We start from the raw sequence: 24,547 nt of genomic DNA on the forward strand, positions 1-24,547 counted from the left end.
TAAGAAGGAACATGAAAAATTTAAAGTGAAAAACGATCACAATAAATAAAAGTTCTGTAAAAGAAGACCTAAGAATTTTAGCAAATTCAGATAGTAATGTTGCAAAATACCAAGGTGTTAATACAGTGATTGTCAGTGTAATTAAAAAGTGCAAGTAAACAGGAATTTAGGAACAGGATAGTACAGAATGCCGATGTTTGATAAAATGTCCAACATGTATTCTGTACAGTGTGTTATGAGACATTTCTATAAAGCATGTTGGTTGTGATGACTGCCATCATCATTTTTTGTCTTAAGGCCATGTGGATCAATAAACCCTTAAGCCTTCAAATACATCATTGTCAGTATTTGAAATAAAACCTAATGAGGAAGATCCTGAAACGCTTTTTGGTTCATTTATTCCCTGCCAATTTCTTGTGCAGATCATACTTCACAGCTGTTCAAAAAGTGTTTCCCAATTCTCAGACTGGTAAAAAATAGTCATGGTAGAAATAAAACAGCTTAAGTAGAGCGCATCTTTGCAATCTATCTGCTTGTCAGAATATAGCAGCAGAACATTTAAAAGTCAACCCTTCTTCTCTTGTAATAAATGGTAGAACAGACATTAAAAATGTTAAACAAGCAAAAATGTTCAACACAATTCTGGCAAAGGAAGTTTTACTCTCTTTAAGTGACAAGTTGTTATGAAAGAAATTCCATGAAAAAATTGCATTTCATTTGCATGAGGTAATGCAAATATGCAAATACAATGTCAAGAAATATAAAGGGAGTTGCTGCCTTTTTTTTTTGGAGAGTTCAACAACACACAAAAATAAAAGCTTGTTCCTGCTAGTTGCTTCATTTAGCTTCACAAACAGGTGCAAAAAGCCTCAAATATTTTTATGCTGAAGAATTTGCAATGGGCATTTACTACTATTTCCAAAAAGTTCAAAAGGTAATCTACTTTTAAACTTCGCCAAAATATATATAGAACTAAACTCCATTATATACTGAAGTATGTATGTACGACTTGGCTTTCTTTGCTCCAATCAATAGAAAGAATAACTGAACAGTGGAAACCCCTGGAAAATTTTTCAGTGAGGAAGCTTCAAACAAATATGAATAACTCTCACTTGACTAGAGTACACCCTCTTCTAAACGATTCAGTTATTAAGCTATATATTATTTTTATTTTTCTTCTCACTATTTACCAAATCAAGTGGACTCCTCTAGAACAAACAGCCAGTAACTCAAACTTCAGAGCACCCTAAATACCTTATTTACAGATGTGATAGAGAGGTTTATCAAACTTTCTGCAGTACTTACTTATGGCTGTCAGCTGTAATTGAAATTTCAAAAATAATTAAATAAATAAATAAATAAATTTTACAAAGTGTATGAAGATATTGCCATTGGTGTAGGCACTATAAGCTGTATTTGTCATATTAAGTTTGAAAAGCTTGTATTACTAAATTTCATGAATATACCGCTCCTCTAACTCTGCCATCTCGAAATTTGCAAACTGTGTGGCACAATGTTCTGCTCAATACAACAATGAACAATAACTAAACAGACATACAACATTGAAACTTCCAGAAGTTACACATTAAATAGAGTTGTGTGCAGAGATGCCAGCTGCCTTTCGTTCCAACACACCATCGGCGTAAAATTACAAATGTTCTGGAATTTTTTAAGAGACCTCGTATATCAAAGATTTCCACTAGATGATGACTTCATAAGAAAGTTTTAAGATATTGGATCTAGAAGTAGTAAATCTTTTTCATCTGCTGTCAATTTGAATGAGCTATTTCTCGATGTTCAGAGTGGAACAAAAATTACAATTGGAATTTTCAAGGTACTAGTTTGAGGACTTTCCAACAGTAAAAGAAGAGAGTTGATATTGCTTGGTGCAAATTTTTGCTATATATCAGGCATTAAAAAATATCAGTCACTGAGCAAACGTATGCTCGCATCACTGCTTGATCTTCACAGTAGTGCTGCCTGTGAGATAGTTTAGTATCATTATGAAAAACAATACTGAATGTCGGTGTAGTATGAATACAGCAATTTTAAGTGCTTTGATGACCAGTAAAATGAACTATTTGTCTTCAGGAAGAGCATGTTACGAAATCCATTTTCATTATACAATTTTTATTATTTTTTTATTTTATTATACAATTTGTATTATACAATAACAGCCAGATCCATGAAGAAGGAGAAACAATGGATGAGGAAGGGCTGTGAATATTAACACTGAAGACATGCCCCTCATTTAATAATGCAAGTGGTCCACTTTTAATTTCATTAATAATTCGTGGTGTATATGTATACTGATTTTGCAGTATGTGACAATTACAGAAATGTATGTAATGCACCTTTGATGTTTACTAAACTAATTTTTAGCCTTTTCTGCTTAACCTGATGTTTACAATTGTTTTCATTCCTGGAAAATCATCTTCATTTAGAGTCAATAGTTGTCTGAAACAGACTTTCAAGGCCCAAATAAAGCATCTGACTATTAAAATTTTCCAGGAGATGGACCCCCCCCCCCCCCCCCGCCCCCAACCTCCGTATTTGTCATGGGATTACTTACAGCCACGAGTCTCTACCCTTTGTAGGCAACTACGTCTTGATGCTGATGATGATGATACTACTACTACTACTACTACTACTACTACTACTACTACTACTACCACCACCACCACCACCACCACCAATAATTATAACAATTTTATGTGGATAGATGGCCTGGTTCAAGTCTTTCAGTTGGGTGCCATTTCGGTGATGTGTGTGTCCCTAACCTAACCCAGTTATCAACTGGAGAAAGCAGACCTACAGCTTAACATGGAATCCGTACCATGTGTCATTTCTTGCAGCTCCTAACGTCTTGAGAGGTGAGGACTACGTGAAAATGCAAACTAAAACATCTATGGTTCAACTGGGATTCAATACCATGATCTCTTCACTTCCAGGCACTTCCCTTATTGCTAGACCACAAGGCTTGACAGTTACTAATAAAACACATATGCGTATACCTACAGTGGATTGTTCCACGTAACATTCCACATTCTTACACTTATCTAGTTCAGAGATTATAATGGCAAAAGGTTCAAATGGCTCTGAGTACTATGGAACTTAACTGCTGTGGTCATCAGTCCCCTAGAACTTAGAACTACTTAAACCTAACTAACCTAAGGACATCACACACATCCATGCCCGAGGCAGGATTCAAACCTGTGACCGTAGTGGTCGCGCAGTTCCAGACTGTAGTGCCTAGAACCGCTCGGCCATCAGAGATTATAAGCTCAAGGAGTAATCATACTTTTCTTGTAAGACCCCCACCTTCAAATGTGTTCCTTAAGTTACTGCAAATTTATTTTGACATCACAGCTTTCTCTCTGTACACACACTTCACTGGGTCAGCCAATAATGTCAACTTTGATCTTGTCTTCCTATGCTAATTTGCATAATTTTGCTGAGGGGGCTTCGGTGTGTCATCCACTATGTACCTTTGCTGGAAAAATTGAGCTTAGTATAACTGTAAACAGAGAATCACAAATAAATACTAACTGCATAATGTTTACTATGTGAAAGATGCTGCAATGAATTTGTTATGCAAAAGTTAAATAATCAAGGACAAGAGAGTAACCTTTGATATAACCAGAGCACAAACAGCTAAACAGTATGGAAAAATTGTAGCTACAGTGACAAATGAAAGGGTTTTTTCAAATTACATACTGCTGAAGATTTAGGCCTAGATGAAGATGTAAATCATCCTGTGTGTTGCAGAAAAGGTTTCTTATGGCAGGGAAGGCTTGGACACCTAACAGAAAAGGTATGTCATTAATAAAGGATATGATAACAGGAATGGAACACTGTGGTAAATGCAAGGAATCCAGTGAAATGTGTATACAATGGAAACAGAATGGATTACCCTTTAACCCTAATAAAAGCAGTATCACATACATCTTGCAGATAGTACATATGGGATGTTTGTGCATGGATGGATGGAGTGTCAGTCTACAGGAGGAATTCATTACTTTCTTACATTTATAATTAATTCCTCAACATACAACATTTTTTAAAAAAAGTTCTAAAGATCAAGTGAGGGACATATCTGAGAAGTTTTGCAACATAGAAGAGGGAAAATCACGAAAGAAGATCACAACTGTCAGATCTGATTACAGAACACAGTACCTGAATCAAAAAGAACAAAAGAAACATTATAAGAAACTACAAATTATACACAATATGTAGGACTACTGCTGAAAAAGCAAGAAGTATATTATCTGATGCTGGGTTACGTAAATGTTTTTGGGCAGAGGTGGTATCAACTGTTATGTATTTGAGCAAACAATCAAAAAGCTGAAGTACATATAAAGTGTGCACAGGGAGAAGCAAAATCTAAGGAACTTTAAAATTTCTAGATGCGAGGCTATGGCACAAATCCTGAAACAACATCAGGAACAATGAGACTCGAAGTCTAAAAAATATATTTTGGTAGGCTATCATAAAGGCTCAAAGGCTTACCAGCCCATGAAACCTACAAATAAGGAGACAATAACCAGCAGAGATGTATTATCTGAGAATTATAAAAATAAAATAGAAGAGAGCCACCAAGAGATTATAATCACTTTATTAACTTCACCAAGTTTAAGAAATATTAATTCTGGAGAAGAAACAAACTGAAGAAGAGGAAGAATAAGATGGCCAAAAACACAGATACATTCTATGAAGAAGTTCTAGAAGAGAAAAAGAGGAAGAAAACATTTAAAGACATTCTTCTCGAGCACCTAAACCTATTATATATTATAGTTATAAGATGTACATAGTCCAGTATTTTCAAGATGAACCCACAACAGTTAAGAGGATAGTAGTGGTCTAAATTCTCAACAACTGAGAAAAGCTATGGAAAAAGAACTGGAGTTATTTCTTCAAAATGAAACTTTTGAATGGGCTGAAATGCCAGAATGGAAGAAACTGTTAAAGGCACAACAGGTATTTAACACAAGAAGTCCTCAAAGCGCACCACCAAAATATAAAGCATGACTAGCATTCAAGGGATATTCAATAAAATGGCTGAATAGACAAGTGCATCATGTAGATGCTTCTAGCCCTAGCAATGAAAGAATATTTACAAATCCACTTAATGGACATGAAGAGAGCTTGCTTAAATGGGAAATAAGAGGAAGAAATACATGTGATCCCCCAGAAACAGTCAGAAAATCTCATCTATAAAAAGGCAAAATTTGGTGGTTGTTTAAATGCATACATGTCTCTTCACATGGATATTACTGGAACAGATGTTGCCATAAAATCTTGGACAAAGATGATATTAAACAATCCAAGACAGATCACAGTATCTATGATAGAGGAAGCAATCAAAACAATGGCTAAGAGGATCATTTACAAATAAAGATGAAATGATGTACAATTTTAAGAGGCATCTCCAAACCAAGTTTAACATGCATTACCTGGGAGGGTATGGAGGGCGTTAAAAATACAAGGCAGAAGAGTTATTTACAGACCAATCATCATACACACAGAAAGTATTTGGGGAAAAAAAGGGGGAGGAGGAGGAGGAGGATGAGGAGAAGATGATGATGATGAAGATAACTAGTATGAGTAACTGTAATCCCATTTAATTTCCATAGCGATGAATCAGATGGCCAATGAAGCTGATGTGAAGTGCACAAATGCTGCAGCCCAAATGAGAAACACTGAAAGCAATTAAAATATTTAGATATCTGAAAGGTCCCACTGACTATAAAGATACTGTAGAGAGGAAATATAAAACGCAGGAGCCATAGTAATACAGACTGGGGAAGTGAGTTAAGAATACACAGTCCACAATTGGATATGGTTTTAGATTAATGAGAGGACATATTCTAAAGACAGAAAACAGTAACACTGAACACTGTAGAAGAAGAGTACGTGGTTCCATCACACGTAATGCAAGGAAGGTTGCAGATCGTAACTAATAAGTGAGATACAGACTCTTAGCATGCCAGAATTTTCTGTGATGTCAAGGAAGCTATAGACTTACCCAAAAATGTCACTGGTACCAGAACCAAACAATCAATATAAAGCACAATTTTATAAGTGAACACAGAGCAAAGGAATACTAAGGTAGATTATTTGTGCACAGAAGATATGTTGGCTGATCTATCACAACCCTCGAACAGGGACAAATTTCAGAATATTGTCAAACAATATGGTTTGATTGTGAAAGTGACATCCAAAATATACTTTCCCAAAGGTGATGTCTGGGATATACAAACAACATTTCTCATATGTATGTATCAGTGAGAAAGTTTACTGCACAGAGTGTAATAGACCTCTCTGACAATGAAACTTCCTGGCAGTTTAAAACTGTGTACCAGACCGAGACAAACTCAGGACCTTTGCCTTTCGCGGGCAAGTGCTCTTTCATCTGAACTACCAAGCATGACTCACACCCTGTCCTCACAGCTTTAATTCCGCCAGTAACTCGCCAGAAGTTTGGAAGGTAGGAGACGAGGTACTGGTGGAATTAGAACTGTGAGGACGGGGTGCAAGTTGTGCTTGGGTAGCTCAGATGGTAGAGCACTTGCCCGCAAAAGGCAAAGGTCCCGAGCTGGAGTCTTGGTCAGGTACACAGTTTTAATCTGCCAGGAAGTTTCATATCAGCACACACCCCACTGCAGAGTGAAATCTCATTCTCTCAGACAATGTTCTCTTAACTCTGTGATGCAGTCTTGGTAACTTATGTCTTTCCCACAAGTTCTATGTATTCTTGAATGCTAAAATATAATTTTCCTCATTTATACAAATTAATATTCAGACTTACTTATTTCACTGCAGTATCACTAACCGCCAATGTCATCTGGGTTGTTACACTACACAAAGTGTAATGTAGATGGCACTCAATGTGCTAGGGTGTGATATTAGCCCACTGAAATCTTGTCTATTGTGACAAACTGATCTGTAGCATAGTCCAAGATCTAGGTTAGGTTTGAAGAGAAAATTTATGAGAGTTGAAGTCAATGTATATAAATGTAAAACAAAGGTTGTGGCAAAACATTGATCTGTAGTGTAGCTGGATGTCTACATTTGCACCATATTTAACGTACTTTTCTTCATAAAAACTAAAGCTGTTAACTGAGACAACTGTACTATACAACAGAATCTCCAGTGTATATTTTAGTACACTGGTGCATATTACGAATATATACTGTACATAAAATCAAAAAATTGTAAGGTGGGATGGTAACAGTAGCTATCACTTACTCAGGATCATCACACAGGACAGCTGAGATCGCCACAATGGTCAAGGGCTTATCATAGGAATGATTCATGACTTAATTTTTTAGAAATGTTTGGTGAGATTTTGCTATGTGAAGATGAAACTGAAGTTCTTTTTTTTATTCTCCACTGAATGTTTTATGATTATTGTATGTTATTCTCAAACAGCCCATATGTAGAAATTTGCCACACTTCCATATTCAGCAATTTTCTAATTTCTGTTCTCCATTTACTGCCAAAATTGAGTTATTAAATATATATATAGTTGTTAACTGTATAAAACACAGCTCTTAAGGTAGCCTATGAAAAATATGGTTTTTATCTACAGTCTAAATCACTTCGTCAGATCAACTTCAAATTAATTTGGGTATGTGTAATAAGATTGCTTGCTGTTAGTAAAAGAAACATCTACCTGTTCAGATGATAGAGCTGGAGCTGGTAAACCTGCAAGTTCCTTTAAATTTGAACTAGTGTCTTTAGCAAGGTGCCTCGTGTAATGTTGTATCTGATGTCTGAAAAATGAGAATAAGTATCAATTGTATTTAGAACTTGTCAACACTATCAGTAAATTATAAGCCAAAGCACAGCATATGCTTCTGGACCCAGTGAATAAGCATTTTAAAAAAAGCTTACGGACACATACATGATTCAATCATTCATTCATGAAGTTTGATATCAAATAGAGCAAAAAAATATGAAAAGTTTTTGGGCTAAGTAATACTATATTTAGCACAAGCAATTACTGCTCCACACAGAGAGTTACATGCATGATGACTATTTTATGGCTTCTGCCAACGAGTTACACATTACCATTATGTACCTGATACTACAAGATAATACTCACAACTGGTTGCGTAAATCCTGAGAATCCTGAGGCGTCCCCAGTTGGTTAACCATCTTCTGCATGGATGACACTACATAACAAACATTATATACATTAACATTACGTTATATATTACCTAAATCAATTGTCAAGTAGTCTAGCTAGTACAAACCATTTTTTGATATCTTTTGTATGTTGGTGCCAATTGTCTGTGCCAGCTTTTGGAAATCTTTCTCTCTTGTTGGCCCTCCATTATGATAGGATGAAAACCCGTAATTGCTTTCCATCTTAAGAGAACAGGCCCACGCCTACAAAATTTAAAGTGGTTACAAATAGTCAGCAACATTCTTATGTAAGCTGTACGTCATATTACTCACTCAAAAACATAAACAACACTAATAAAACGCCTGACAAACATAAACTAACAACTGCAATAGTATCATTGCTTCAACTGTCATGAGGAAGAATGTTACCTGTCACAAATGGCCAAGAAGTTTCACAGCGCCAAAATTAATTAAAATATACGCCCGCCTACTCTAATAAAATACAAGACTTGGCTCCCTCTACGCAGAATCCACAATGACTTCCGCAAAACACATTTTCGTCTCGATCTAATTTACCTGCACCAGAATATTGATCACAAGCAAAGATGTCATATGACTTCATGTTTTGACGCTCGTGACCACAATTTCGACGTACTCATCTCTGCAATCTGCAACAAACCGAGACAAGTTTTTATCTTCCATACTACTGCGAAGGAAACGCTACGAATTACCTAATAGTAATGAAATCCTAAAATCATTTCAGATTTTTTTTTTTTTTTTTTTTTTTTAGTGCTGATTTTCGTGTGCAGGATGACTGAAACCACAGTGGATCCCAAGCTCTCATTTAATCTCAAAGATGCATTAAAATTTCCTACAAGACATAAATACAGTTCCAAAATAAATGTAAACTACATAGCGAAAATTAGCTCTTTCAGTCAATAGCCCATGTGAATACTGCTTATAGTGACCGCTGTGACCAAGTCATCTCCCTTCCTAATGTTGTCCCCTCAGAATATGGAAACAGATGAAACTTTTAAAATAAAAAATAACAGCACTGAGAATACAAAATTTTCACTCTTTTCCTAACAGCAGAAATACAGAGGGAAGTGTATAAAACGGATGATTTTAATACAAAATGAATTTTTTTTTTTTTTTTTTTTTTGCGGCAAATTAAACTCCATGGCCTCATATCTACATAACTAAATATTCATCAGTCTATTCAGAAGTAAGCCACTTGTGATCGAATATGGTTCTTTTCTTATAACAAATGAAAGTCCATGGACACATCTCTGTGCAACTGAATACTAATCAATCTATTCAGATGTAGAGCCGTTTGCCAGCAGATACAGAAAAAGAGCACTAAGTTTCTACCTTCGTTTATAGAAGTCAGGAATCTGTCTTTCTTTATGTCCGCCCCCATTAGCTGGATGGTCAGCGTGACGGATTGTCAATCCTCTGGGCCTGAGTTCGATTCCCGGCTGGGCTGGGGAACTTTCTCCGCCCAGGGACTGGGCGCTGTGCTGTACTCATCATCTTCATGGACTCCAGGTCACCGAAGTGGCGTCAGATTGAAAGACTGGCACCTGGCGAACGGTTTCCTGGATTGGGGGGCCCTAGCCATACAATTTAAATAAATAAAATAAGTTTGTGGTTTATGCACTACATATGTCTTTTTTTTTTTTTTTCAACGTATGCGAGATGTACAGTGTGAGTCGCGTAGGATGTAACACCCTATTTGTTTCGTGAATGTTTCAAAATGTGGGAACGAGGATTTCGGAAAATGTTTAATGGTCCTAACTCCTGTATAAGCTGAGATATTGAATAAAGCGCGTTTTTTTTAATGGAATGATATACTTTTTTTAACGATATTCGGAATTTCCTGAAAAGACGAGTACAGCAATACAAATGCTTATTAATGTTGCCGCAACATTATCTAAGAAATGTGCTAACACTGAAGGGCAAGGGGACCGGAATCAGGCTTTAGATTGTTTGTTTGTTCCCACAAAAGCTGTCCACTTGCACAGCAGTATATTTTCTTAAACGCCTACTGGAACGCTAGAAGTTAGCATATAGTTCCATTTATGCAGAGAATATAACGCAGAAAATAAAAGCAAAGCTGTCTGGGATGTTATAAAAAAGGAAAAACAGGGAGAGGCAAACAATCGCAGAATAACATACTGCTAAGGGAGGAGGATGATCCACAACACTTAGTAAAATATGTAAACGAGCATTTTTCAAGTATTGCAGAGAAGTTACAGCAAAAATTCCCCAAAACAAATATAACACCTGTAAATAGTATTGCACTAAATACTATGATGTTACTTCCAACCACAGAGAATGAAGTCAATAAAACTCTTCAAAAACTAAAAAATAAAAAGTCAGTAGGCTTAGATGAAGTACCAATGTGTGTACTGAAACAATTTGTACTGATTATACAAGGTCTCTTAACAAATATAATAAATGAATCCTTCACATCAGGGACATTTCCAGACCAGTTAAAACAGGCAAGAGTTGTACCTTTGCTTAAAAAACGTAATGCAGAAGACAAAGAAAATTACCAGCCCATTTCCCTGCTGTTAGCATTGTCACAAATAATAGAAGCATTATGAAAGACAGATCAATGAATTACCTGAATAAATAGAATCTTTTAAGTGAATCACAGTTTGGTTTCCAAAGTGGCAAAAATACGGAGTCAGCCATAGCAGAATTCACAGAAGTTGTACTTGACGCTCTTCATAAAGATGAGTGTGTCACAGGCATATTTTTGGATCTTTCTAAGGCCTTTGATACGGTCGACCACAAGATTCTATTAAATAAATTAGAAGCATTAGGAATAAGAGCGGTTGCTGATGACTGGTTTTGATCATACCTAGCAGATAGGGTACAAAGAGTAGAGGTAACACATACTTCAAATAGATCTAAACATTTGGTAAAACACTTATAAGGACCAAACTGCGTTAATATAGGGGTTCCACAAGATAGCATATTAGGACCAATACTATTCCTGATATACATCAATGACTTTCCCACTAGTGTTACTCATGGTGAAAAAATTCTCTTCGCTGATGACAGCAATACTATAGTCACTGAGAAAACAAGAGAAATCCTTGCCGAGAAAGCAAATAAAATTCTCAAGGAAGTTTATGACTGGTCAATAAGCAATAAAATGACATTGAACATAAGGAAAACTAATGGAATGAACTTCAGTTCGAAGAGGAAAAATTACAGTGTTAAATTAAATGTAGATGGCACCTCTATAGACTGTGTAACAAATGCAAAATTTGTAAGAATGAATATCGATTCTCAGTTGAAGTGGTGTGAACATACAAAGATACTTTCAAACAGAATGTCATCAGCGTGTTATGTTCTTAGAATCCTATCATCAGAGTGTAACATGTAGTGTCTTTTAGTTACATATTATTCATATGTACACTCAATTCTTAGCTATGGCATTCTTTGGGGGAACAAATGCACAGAATATGAACACAGTTTTCAAACTCCAGAGACCGAGGGAGGTGGCGCAGTGGTTAGCACACTGGACTCACATTCGGGAGGACGACGGTTCAAACCCGCGTCCGACCGTCCTGATTTAGGTTTTCCGTGATTTCCCTAAATCGCTCCAGGCAAATGCCGGGATGGTTCCTTTGAAAGGGCACGGCCGACTTCCTTCCCCGTCCTTCCCTAATCCGATGAGACCGATGACCTCGCTGTTTGGTCTCTTCCCCCAAACAATCCAAAAGTCGTGTCCCCCCTCACAGGAAAATCAAACTCCAGAAAAGAGCCATAAGAATAATAACCAAAAATACTAGTCGAGCTCACTGTAAAGATCTGTTCAAAACACTGGGGATTTTAACTGCTCCATGTGAATACATTTACCAGTCAGTTATACACTTCAAAAATAACATTGGTAATTACTGCACAAACAGCTCTGTCCATGACCATGTAACAAGAGAGAGACTCAAATTACATTTACCAAGAAAAATAAACATAAAACTCAAAACAGCATTTTCTACCAAGGAATAAAACTGTACACTAAATTACCAAAAGAAATTAAAGAAATTGCAAAAATACACTTATTTAAAAAGGCAGCTAAGAAGTACCTGTAATGCAATACATTTTATACATTGAAGGATTACTTAGATACAACAGAGTAGAGGTTTGGTAAAAAATGTTGTACAAATAAATAATAATAATAATAATAATAATAATAATAACAATAAAGATTATAAAGCACCCAACATTCCACATAACGCATTCACTTCATGTTTTTTCCTTCTTTTTTCATTTCTAAAAATACTTACCCCCAATCTATGCATAGCACAATACTAACACCCCTTTCTCTTTCTGAGCTCAACATCTCACTCATTATCGAGGGATGCTGACTTAGTTTTTCAGGATAGCAAATGGAAAGTTGCGGTACAGAAAATGTCCCAGATATCACCAGTGTGTGTGTATGTGTGTGTGTGTGTGTGTGTGTGTGTGTGTGTTTGTTTGTAGTGAGTGAAGTGTTATGATACACCATGTGTACAGTGTGTGCAGTGACTGATAGTGAGATATGACTGAACGGTGTCGCATTACATTATTTAATACGTTATTTGTAAAAAAAAGTATTGTATCCCAGGAGTAAATCTATTGATTATGTCTAACTAGAAGTCTGTAAAGATATGTGTATACTAATTAGTTTATTTTAAATTGGTCTAAACTTGTAAAGACTTTGACATGTCCTATATCCTTGTAAAAAGAGATCTACAGATGAATAAAGCTACTACTACTACTACAAAATTCGTAGCTAATCTGTATGTATGTCGAATAAAGTTGGCCAAGGAGAAATAAGTTTTATCTTACTAGTGTAGGCCTTCCTGCTGACTACATCGAAGGTGCTTGGCATGAGAGCTTCACATGGCAATGTTAAGACCGATCCACAATAGACGTTAACGCAACGGCAAGGACCGTCAAACAACATCACCGTCAAATGGCGATGTGTTCACCCTAAACAGAACGTATGCAGAACGTCAGTTCGTTTAGCCTGGCACAGAACAGTGAAGTTACGAGATACTATCTGTGATACAAAATACGAGTATAGTATCAGAATTTAGGAGTGTCAGTAAGATGCCCTTTTTGTTTCCAACTATGGGCATGTAAATCAATTTCCAACAGCGCAACTACACATGTGCATTTGTGCATGCATAAATTTACTGGAAACGGAGACCATGTGAGAAACGTATTGCTACCTACCGTCTGTGGAATCTTTGCTCTTTTTAGCAGACGGCAGGCAGCTGAAGCCCATGTGTGCTTGCTTGTGTAGTGTGTTCAGGTTATGCCGTAAAGCGATTTATGTGCAATAATATCTGCTGACTCTAAGGGATGAACACCTAAGTTTATAGACGGCACAGACAAAGAAAAAAGTCATGCGGAATGCTGCTTCTGAAGATTATTTGAATAAAACTTCGCTATGTGCGGTCCTGAGCGTCACATGTTAGATAAAAGTTTCCTATCATATTTCTGTAAACAATAAGATACAGTAAGTTTCAAAGTAGGAAAACTGTGAAGAAAGGGTACATATGTGAAAAGTGTGGACGTCTCTGTGTGGCACATGGCACTGATCTCTCCATTTGCAGTCCTGGTCTTTTACCCTCGATCCACTGGAGAGCTCATGACGACTTGTGTGTTAGTGACCACTTTCTGTCTTCCCGTCCCTACCCCAATGTCACTCCCATGGACACTTGCCCAGATCGGCTCTTAGCAAGGCTGCCTGGGATGCTTTCACCTCCGCTACCACCGTTGGATCTCCATTGCATGGCAACATCGATGAAATGATTCAGACCATCGCTAATACCATTTTTGCCGCAACTGAATCGGCAGTCCCTTTTCATCAGGTTGCCCCCCACACAAGACAGTGCCTTGGTGGTCCCCAGAAATTGCTGCACCATTAGAGACCATAGGCGACGCCTCCAATGTCATCAGTGGCTCCTGTCCCTGGAGTACCTCATTGCCTTGAAACGATTCTGTGCCCCGGTCCGTCAACTCATCAACCGATGACAGCAGGAGTGTTGGGAACGATTCGCCTCCACCATTGGAACACAAACCTCTCCATCTCAGGTCTGGACCAAGCATAGATGTCTTTACAGATATTAGAACCCTACAGGCATATCTAAAATTTCCACAAATGGAGCTGTATATACCGACCTGGACGTAATCACAGAACATCTAGCTGAGCTTATGCTCATACCTCTGCATCTGAGGATTACCACCCACCTTTCACCTCCTCAAACAGTGGGTGGAAAGACAACACCCACCTTTTGCTCCACACCATCCTGAGCCATATAATGATCCATTGAGTGATTGGAAATTTCTCAGTGCCCTTGCCAATGATTAAACATGTGTCAGCAGATTACCAGTGTCACCTCCTTACCATCTTCAATCGCATCTGGAGCGATGGAGAATTTCCATCCGGCCTTCAGAGCCTGTTCTCGATTTTTATATGGAGCTTTTTGTAGCTACGCACCTTCAGAGTTTGAGTCATTGCTTCACACAGTTCACCCCATATCCAAGAGAATGGGATCCCACAGGGCTCTGTACTGAGCATCCTACTCTTTTTAGTGGCCATTGATGGCCTCACAGCTGCGATGGGATCCTCAGTATCCCCCTTCTTATATGCTGACAATTTTTGTATATCCTTCTGCTCCTCTTCTATTGGTGTGGCTGAATGTCGTCTTCAGTGTGCCATACGAAATGTGCTGTCATGGACCCTCAGTCACAGCTTTCATTTTCCAGCTTGCAAGACTTGTGTCATGCACTGTGACGTCACTGAACTGTTTACCCACATCTGGAACTTTACCTCGATGACCAGCTAATAAACGCAGTGCAGACTTACCGCTTTTTAGGACTTGTTTTCGACGCCCATTTAACTTGGCTTCCCCATCTTGGTCAGCTTAAAGGAAAGTGCTGGTGGCATCTAAACATTCTTCGATGCCTGAGTCACACTGACTGGAGTGCCCTACACTGTTGCCACTGTACGAAAGCCTGGTACAGTCCCGTCTTGACTATGGGAGCCTGGTGTATGGTTCATCATCGTCATCCAAGTTGCGGATGCTGGATCCTATACAACACTGTGGAGTTCGACTTCCGACGGGAGCCTTCCAAATGAGCCCAATGAACAACCTGCTCATGGAGGCAGGGGTTCTCCCATTGCAGGTTAGGAGACAACTGCTTGCCAGTTATACTGCACATATTCACAGCTCGCCTCAACACCCTTCTCCTTCTCTCTAACATGGTGATCCATCTCCTGCAATAGCGGCCCAGATCGGTAATGCCTACTGCAGTCCGTGTCTGTTCCCTTCTCACTGAACTTGAGTCTTTCACTGTGCCATCTTTTCTCTGGGTCCATTCACATACACCCCCATGGTAAATGCCTCAGCTGCAGCTTCGTCTGGACCTAATGCATGCCTCAAAAGACTCAGTTCCCCCTGAGATCATCCACCGCCAATTTTTCTCTATTCTCGTCGAGTTCCAGGTTTCAGAAAGTCTACACTAGTGGTTTGGTGGTCGATGGACATGTTGGCTTCGCCTATGCTCATGCTGGACATACTGAACGGCGCTCCTTGCTGGATAGTTGCAGTGTTTCCACTGCAGAGTTGGTAGCAATCTGTCTGGCTCTTGAGCATATTCGCCCCTGCACAGGTGAGTACTTTCTCATCTCTAATGACTCCTCAAGCAGCCTGCAAGCTCTCAACCAGTGATTCCCTCGCCATCCTTTGATAATGACTATCCTGGAAGACTCCTGGATAGTCATTTCTGCCCTCAAAAACCATGGATATTCAGTGGCCTTCATTTGGATCCCAAGACCTATTGGAATCCCAGGAAATGAACTTACTGATAGGCTGGCCAAACAGACTACCAGTAAACAAACTCTGTAGATCGGCACACTGGAGACTGATCTCTGATTGGTCTCATGCCATGAAGTTTTTGGGATCTAGGATACTGAATGGAGCACACTCAGTACAATTAATAAACCATGTGTTATCAAGGAGACAACGAATGTGTGGAGGTCATCCATGCAAGCCATTTGTAGGAAGTCCATTGTCCTTTGCCAGCTCTGCATCAGCCATACTTGACTGACTCATGGTCACCTCCTCTGTCACAAAGATCCACCTCAGCATTGCTGTGGTTCCCACTTGACTGCCGTCCACATCTTGTTGTATTGCCCAATTTTAGCAGCCCTAAGGCGGACTTTCAACCTTTTGGCCCACTGCCTATGGTGTTAGGAGACAATGTCTCAATGCCTGATCTAGCTTTACGTTTTATTCTTGAGAGGGGGTTTTATCACACAATCTGAAGGTGGGCATCTGGCCTTGTCTGCTTGTCCCTCATCCTGCCTCCATTTTAACTCTTCCACTTTTTGTTTGCCTCGGTGCTCATCTTTTCCCTATCTGTGTTTCTCTAGCCTTGTCATTTAGGCTGGAGATTTTAATGTGTACCAAAATGGCTTGGTCATCCTTTGTTTTATTCTTGTGATCATCCAGCCCAGGCCATCTGCTGTATAATTTTAATACCTCCTACCAATTTTTTCCTTTTACTGCACGTTTTCCCTTTTGTCTTGCTCCATTCATTTTCTCTTTCAGTATGGTTCCCAGTTAGATTTCCGCCTTTTTACTTTCCCAGACTCTTTTGGGGAATGCTTTTAATCTGCAACCTGTTTGAATGTGGAAAAGGAGACTAACGACCCTGTATTTTGGTCCCTTTCTCACCAAACCAACCAACCAGCGAATATTCATGCAATTGTGACTTAAGAGCACAACTGAGAAGCCTGACATCCAAACAAAAGACGTAAAGGCGTATGTCTAGCTCCTCAACAATATGCTGAAAATGGAAATGAATCGCATTGCTGAAGCAAAAAATACGAAACTGAAAAACTCAACATCCATCCTAGTGGATTTTGGCGTCTACTAAATTCCCAAATTTGTCGAGTCTGAGGATGTTAATCTACATACCATATTACATGATTAAATACATATGATACATTGAAAATAAAATAATCTTCACATAATGACTAAGAACTTCCCTTTATTATTCCTCAGTTTCAAGAATAATAACTTTTATTTTTATTTATTTATTCGTGTTCCATTGATCCAGTATGCAAGAAAAGGGCATGGATATGAAAAGAAACATAATTATGCACAAGAACAGTACTTACAGATGCTAATAGATACAAATTGTAGTATTTATAGGAATAAAACATGCTAATAATTACAAGCTTAGGCATTTCCTACAGTGAAAATAGATATAAAATAATCAAATAATAAATTACAATTATTCCACATAACAAGTTACAAATCTGACGGACTGAAATGCTTTGTTTTGAAATGAGAAATAAATAATTCAAGCAAGTATATACTTATTAGCTAACATAATTTTATTGACAGCCTTATAATTGTTGTTTCCTGAACAGAAAATCTAAAATCTCTCAGACTACTCCCGAAATTTGCAGACAAAACGTTATCATCACTTTGTATTTCTCTTACCTCTACTCTTAATATACTTCTTTATCATAGTCGCTTTTGCATTTTCTTTTTCTGTCGCCTTTTCGTCACATGAAACGCAACACAAGCTCCCAAGCAAAGAAAGGAATTTGTAGCAGAATGCTTGTGCAATGAGGCATTGTGTGGACGTGAGAATGCCCGTAGATACATGTGTTATTTCCACAAATTTTGGTGCATGCCCTTTTATTCCCGAGCGTCTGCGATTCCATGAGGAACAATAGGCATCATGTAGACATGCCTTTAAGGAATTAACAACGATGTAGATCGTTAATGGCCAATATAAACTTCACAACAGATGTTCTTAGTCAATTTTGGATGGTAGCTTAAAATGCCAAAAAGTGAAATAAAATTTCAAAACATCGAATAAAAAAATACATGCAATGGAATACTCAGTGCCTGTTTGCCTACTCCATTATGTTTTTCTCCCACACAGCAAAAACTGTAATTTTCTCCTTCAATAGAGCTGATTTTTTCACTTAATGATTGATGTTTACTGAGAATTGCTTCAACAATTTATATTCTTATTATACACAACGTAGATGTTGGCTTTGCTCATTTACTGTAACCCGAAATCATTTTTTCGATTCCAGATATCTGAAAACTACCAATGACATATAGTTTGGAACCCTACTCATGATAGAAATGTAGTGGATCTAATGTCAACAAATAGACCTGACCTATTTGAGGATACCCACATCGAAACTGGTATCACTGACCATGGCATGATTGTGGCAAAAATGATTACTGAAGTACAAAGACAGCATGAATATATATATATACAGGGTGGTCCATCTGAAGTTTCGGATGAGGTTATCTCGAAAACTATACATCAGGTAAAAACAGTGGGTAAGACAAGTTCGTAAGCTCAAAGGAGGACATCAAATGATACTACACGTGACCCCCAACCCATGTCCCCTTGGGTGGGGCATGGGGCAAATTTTAAATCTTAAATGGAAACCCCCATTTTTATTGCAGTTTCGGATTCTCCATAACAAAGTAATAAAGTTTTGTCTGAAACAGTTTTTAAACCATTGACAGATGGCGCTGAAATCGAGAGAAATTAAAATAGGGGAAGAACTCCGATTTATTTAGAATGATCCAAGAAGGACGCATCAAATCGATACAAAATGTGCACCAATTCTTTCATTACATCAAATTAAGCTCTTTTTGTACAAAATGTCTCCTACCCGCCACAGTTTTTGATGGAGGTAGGCGGAATGGTATTAAAATCTCGTTAGGGGAATTGCATTATGCATTATGCATTGAAGCAAATGGGGATAATTTTGAACAATTTCTTCATAGCTAATTTCATTAAATAAGCGCTTCAAATTGTGAGAGGCAAGGGGACTCACACTAATGAAGCGTCCCAACATGTGAGAAGTAAGTGGACTCGCACTAATGAAGCGCCCCAACATGTGAGAGGCAAGGGGACTCACTCTAATGAAGCACCCCAACATGTGAGAGGCAAGGGGACTCACACTAGCGAAGCACCCCATGGGAACATCACTCTACTATGTCCATATCGTTGTTCCTGGGTAAAGCTAAAAATAGGATACAGTACATTTTGTACAAAAATAGCTTAATTTGGCGTAATGAAAGAATTGGTGCACATCTTTTATCGATGTGATGTGTCTTTCATAGATAATGCGAAATAAATCAGAGTTCTTCCCCAATTTTACTTTTTTCTCGATTTCAGCACCATCTGTCAATGGTTTAAAAAATGTTTCAGCCAAACTTTGATTACTTTTTTTATGGAGAATCCGAATCAGCAATAAAAATGGATGCTTCCATTTAAGATTTAAAAGTTGCCCCCAGCCCCACCAAAGGGGGTGGGGGCTGGAGGTCAAGTGTAGTATCATTTGATGTTCCCCTTTGAGCTTATGAACTTGTCTTACCCACTATTTTTACCTGATATATAGTTTTCGAGATAATCTCATCTGAAACTTCAGATGGACCACCCTATATATATATATATATATATATATATATATATATATATATGTGTGTGTGTGTGTGTGTGTGTGTGTGTGTGTGTGTGTGTGTGTGTGTGTGTTTGTGCTCAGTAAACTGGATAAAATAGCTCAGTTGTGTAACATCTCAATAAGTAACTTGAAACTTTCAGAAAGGGCAGGAGCATGTAAGTGAAATTTGGCTCAAGTTTAAAAGAATAGTTCACCATGCACTTTTTAGATATGTACACAGTAGAACAGTTCGCAATGGGAGGGACCCTCCATTGTTTACAGTCACTAAAAGGAAACTTCTAAAGAAACAGAGACTACTGTATTATAGGTTTAAAGGAAAGCATAGGACTATAACTGGAGAGACGCTGAATAACACACATTAGGCTATCAAGAGAGCAGTGCTTGAAGCCTTCAGTGACTATTGTAGCACATTGGCAAATGATCTTTCACGAAACCCATATAAATCTGGTCATACGTAAATGCTGTTAGTGGCACCAGAGTTAGTGTCCAATTCCTTGTGAATAAGACAGGAACTAAAGCTAAGGGTAGCAAAGCAAAAGGTGAAATACTTAACTCTATTTTCAAATGTCCCTTTACAAAGTAAAACCCAGGAGAATTGGCCTAATTTAATCCTCATACCACTGAAAAGATTAATGCAATTAGTATCAGTGCCAATAGTGTTGAAAAACAGCTCAAATCGTTAAAACTGAACAAGCCCCAGGGCCTGATGGAACCCCTGTCAGAATCTACAAAGAATTTGCCGCTGAATTAGCTCCTCTTTTGACTATAATCTCTTGTAGATCTCTGGGACATTAAATCATGTCCAGTAATGGGAAGAAAACATTGATCACACCCGTCTACAAGGAGGGTAGTAGTAGTGATCTATAAAACTACCATACAATATCTTTGACGCCGCTTTGTTGCGGAATCTGAGCTCAAACATCATGAGGTATCTTGAACAGAATTATCTCCTCCATACCAACCATCACGGATTCCGAAAAATCGATCATGTGAAACTCAACTCACACTTTTCTGACATGACTTTCTGAAAGCTTTGGATCTAGGCACTTCCAGAATATTGCTCAAGTGTGTGGGACCCATACCAAATTGGACTAGTAGTGGGTATTGGATGTATAAAGAAAAGGACAGCATGAATGGTCACAGGTTTGTTTGACCAATGAGAGAGTATTACAGTGATCCTGAAGAAACTGAACTGGCAGACTCTTGCAGATAGATGTAAACTATTCCGTGAAAGTCTATTAACGAAGCTTAAAGAATCAGCTTTAAACGATGACTATAGGAACATACTACAAGCCAATAAGGTTGGCTCACATAGGGGTCATCAAGAAAAGATTAGAATGATCGCAACACCTGCAGAGGCATTTGAAAAATCACTCTTCACACGTTCCACTCGTGAATGGAATGGAAAGGAACAGTAATGACTGGTACAATGGGACATACCCTCTGCAATGCACTTCAAGGTGGTTGGCAGAGTATGAATGTAGATGTAGATGTAGACTCTCTTGTGGAAGAACACTCCATAGAAAAAATACCCAAGTCGTCTAGAAACATTTGAAATTTCTCCTGAAAATAAACCAAAATGATCAACTATAGATGAAGAACACACAAAAGAATAAAATGAACTGCTATACCATGAGTGAGCACGCGGACAATAGGTTAACTTCCAATGTTAGCAGACACTGAAACAGTTCTACCCACGAAAGCCAACGTCAAAACATTCTCCCGGAGAAATCTTGATGGGTTGTTCTGTTCCATTCCATCAAGTGTCATACCATTGACAATCTGTGTGAAAGCGGGTCATTTGAGACATACCGTGAAATGTTTTGATGAATCTGAGCCATGCTGCGACTCACGTTGGTGCTGTTTGTATGTTTCTGCCCTCTGTTGGAGGTCAGACAGAATCGTTTAGTTGTCATGGTTGTGGTTGTTTGTCTTCTTCTCGTGTTGACTGGTACCACCCGGTTTTACAAGCGTTGCCTGTCTGCTAGTGGCAGCAGCGGTGGTTATCGATATGCAGTAACTGTTGCCCTATCTTTTGGGCGACTTCGTTGGTTTTCTGGGTCGTGTGAGTGACCAGTTCGGTTGGGGGCTCAGGAGGAGCCAGGTCCACGTGATGCCAGAACACGCCGGGTTCGCTGGCGGCACGTATGGACTGCCGGATGGAAGGGCTGTGGTCACGAGGGTGCACGACCTCGTCGTAAACCGGATCCAGCAAGCTTTAGGATGAGTGAATTTCAATCCAAGTAGAGCAGAGTCAGTCACCCATGTGGACCCCATAGTATGTATGTGATGTTGTGACGGATTATCGTCGCGCCGTCCTTTGCAGTTTGGTGGATCTGCATTCTGCTTAGTACTTGAAGACCCTACTGTGTTAAAAGCACTTGGCTCAGTGATTAGACAGTGTGGTTACTCAACTGTGAATTAATAAAACAGTGAAGAGAGTTGTTTCACTCTGCCAGCCGTCGTCAGAGTTGCCACAGTGAGTTCCGTATGCGTTTGTATGCCTAATGAATTTGATGTCACTGATTTGGTACTTGGTTTTGGCTCGCTTTGCGATTGTTTCAGTAATGACGTGTGGTTGCTGTTTCTGGTTGGTTTCATGTCGGTTTTGCCTAGAATGCAAATAGAGTGAGGTTTTAGTTACTGTTAGTTTGTCTGGTGTTCTGTACTGTGACGTGTTGGTTCAGATTTTCGGGTTTGTGGAATCGGATGCAAATCTGGTAGTGGTTCCTTTCTCGTTCCTGGCGCTCTCAACATAATATTCTGGGGATGTAGTGCATACCACTGCTTCCGGCTTTGGCGTATTGTTCCATCGTTGCATTTGGTTTATCGGACGTCAGGTAGCTTCAGCAAGATTATCATTGGTCATTCGTTAGATTGCCACTAGTCTGAATTACTATCTTGTAACGTGAAAGCAACTCTTGGCTGCCTATTTCATCACTCGCGAAAGTGTTTGTTGCCGGACCTTCTCAGAGGTCGATTCCTGGAGCACTGTCTGTGACTGGTCCTTGTGTTTCATTATTGTATTATTTATTACCATACCTTGTAATGCCCACATTAAAGGATATGTATGTCTAGTTCATAGTTCTGGTCGCCTTCTGGAATAAATCTAGTATTGTAAGAGTTGTGTTACAAGATTACCATCATCTTATTTCAGCCGTTTGACGGTCAGTAGCTTCTTTCTTTTAATTAAACTTTGCTTTTATTTACTGTTTTACAGCAGGTTTCTAAATTTTTATGCAACTATCGTACCTGGCGTGTAAGGCCTTCAGCCGTGATTGTTGTCATTTGCTTTAAAAAATAATTCGAGATTTGTATTTTAGCAGTAAGCCTTAAAACCTTATTTACTGCCATTCCTGGCGTCTGATACCTTCTGCTGTGTTTGTGACCACTTACCTTTTAATATTTCAGTACCTGTAAGTTGTAATTTTAGCGAGTTTTTAAACATTCTTAATTTATTGCCATTCTTAGCGTGTAAGGCCTTCAACCGTGATCACAGTGGCTTGTTTTTTTTTTTTTAAACATTATCTGTATCTGTATTTTATGGTGATTTGATAAATTGTAACACATTGAAAACACTATTACTTACATTGTTTTTTTCTCTTCATTAATAATGTGTGGTACTTTTTTATTATTTATTGTTGAATCTGGAATTACTGTTTTAAAAATAAATGTGCGTAATTGTAAAAAGCAACCAATAGTAACTGATTGCGGCCCCATCCACAATCGTATCCGAATCCTGCTTTCCCTTGACAACCAGGCCTCAGTATCTATGGTCTAACATTTGATGTGACCTTCTATTTCGTTCTGTTCTGTGAAGTGTGGATCGGTTTTTGACAAAGCAGTAGTCAATTCCATGAGAACTGCCATCTCCCTCCAAAAGTATCAACTCCAACATTAACAAGCGTGATATCACTGCTGTACTCATCTTTTCAAGAGCTTTCGATTCCCACTAAAAATGCTTAGCTCCATTAAAAAATACTTGCTTCAGTTTCGTGGTTGATACAACAGGATTAAAAATATTACAAAATTACATGCTGTTCTGTATACTATCAATTGCCGAACACAATGATTTGATGTCCTTAACCGATCACGAATTAAAAGGGGTGTTACATGCTACGTAACACATCTTGTACATACAAGTCGAAGCCGAGCTCCACCACCAAATTTTTTTGCAGTTGTTCCGAAGTTTTTCCTGAGTTGTTATTACAGCGGACCTATGATCTTCCGTGGCTCGTTACATAGTCATTGCATTTCGTCCAGACAACAATAGATCAGTTGCGATGATCCTGTTCCCTGGCTGTCTCAGTCACCAGACATTAGACTGATAGATTATTTCTTCAAGGGGCCTGTGGATAGCCTGGTTCATGAGATCCCAGTCGATACTCACGAGACCTAGTTGCTAGGATTATTACAGCTGCTGAAGCAGTATTCCATATTCTTCGGGTTCTTGAAAATGGAAGACAATAATGGTGCAATACTGTACACTCTTATGTTATCACGGTTATCAACATTTTGAACAATACAGTTCTGCATTTGTTATGTACTGCACTGTGCACTGACAGAATAGATTATACACACTGTGATGAAATATGTTAGGGTTCTTACATTATATTGTGGGTTATGATTTGGTGATTTCATATTACAGGCGCTTTCGTCCGCCCTCTTAATTGAGTGGTCAGCTCATATGTCTGCCAAGCAGTGCAGTGGGACCAGCTTCGATTCCCAGCCAAGTCAAAGATTTTCCCCAATATGAGACTGGGTGTTGTGTTGTCTTCATCATCATCGACATGCAGGTCACCCACTGTGGCATTGACTGACAAGACTTGCACATTGTTGGCTGAACTTCCTTGGATGGGGACTCCAGGCCATCAAAGCTATATTATCAGTTCATTT

At 38.6% G+C, this 24,547-nt stretch overlaps 1 protein-coding gene across 2 annotated transcripts in view; it reads right to left on the reverse strand.

Annotated features, from left to right (window-relative positions):
• The window catches only part of LOC126481034 (syntaxin-12-like), a 59,773-nt gene extending 51,005 nt beyond the window's left edge, over positions 1 to 8,768 (reverse strand). Inside the window, exons 1-4 of one of the 2 annotated variants that reach the window (XM_050104513.1) lie at positions 8,560 to 8,768; positions 8,259 to 8,394; positions 8,108 to 8,177; positions 7,676 to 7,775 (exon numbers count right to left, since the gene is read on the reverse strand). In XM_050104513.1, coding sequence (XP_049960470.1) covers positions 7,676 to 7,775; positions 8,108 to 8,177; positions 8,259 to 8,373 — 285 coding nt within the window. In that variant the 5' untranslated portion in view covers positions 8,374 to 8,394; positions 8,560 to 8,768. The remainder of the gene's footprint in view (positions 1 to 7,675; positions 7,776 to 8,107; positions 8,178 to 8,258; positions 8,395 to 8,559) is intronic. The other variant, XM_050104512.1, reaches the window with a different exon arrangement.
• Positions 8,769 to 24,547: the final 15,779 nt, after the last annotated feature.

Source organism: Schistocerca serialis, chromosome 5 (genome assembly GCF_023864345.2).
Source record: "Schistocerca serialis cubense isolate TAMUIC-IGC-003099 chromosome 5, iqSchSeri2.2, whole genome shotgun sequence".
In the NCBI taxonomy this organism is placed as follows: domain Eukaryota; kingdom Metazoa; phylum Arthropoda; class Insecta; order Orthoptera; family Acrididae; genus Schistocerca; species Schistocerca serialis.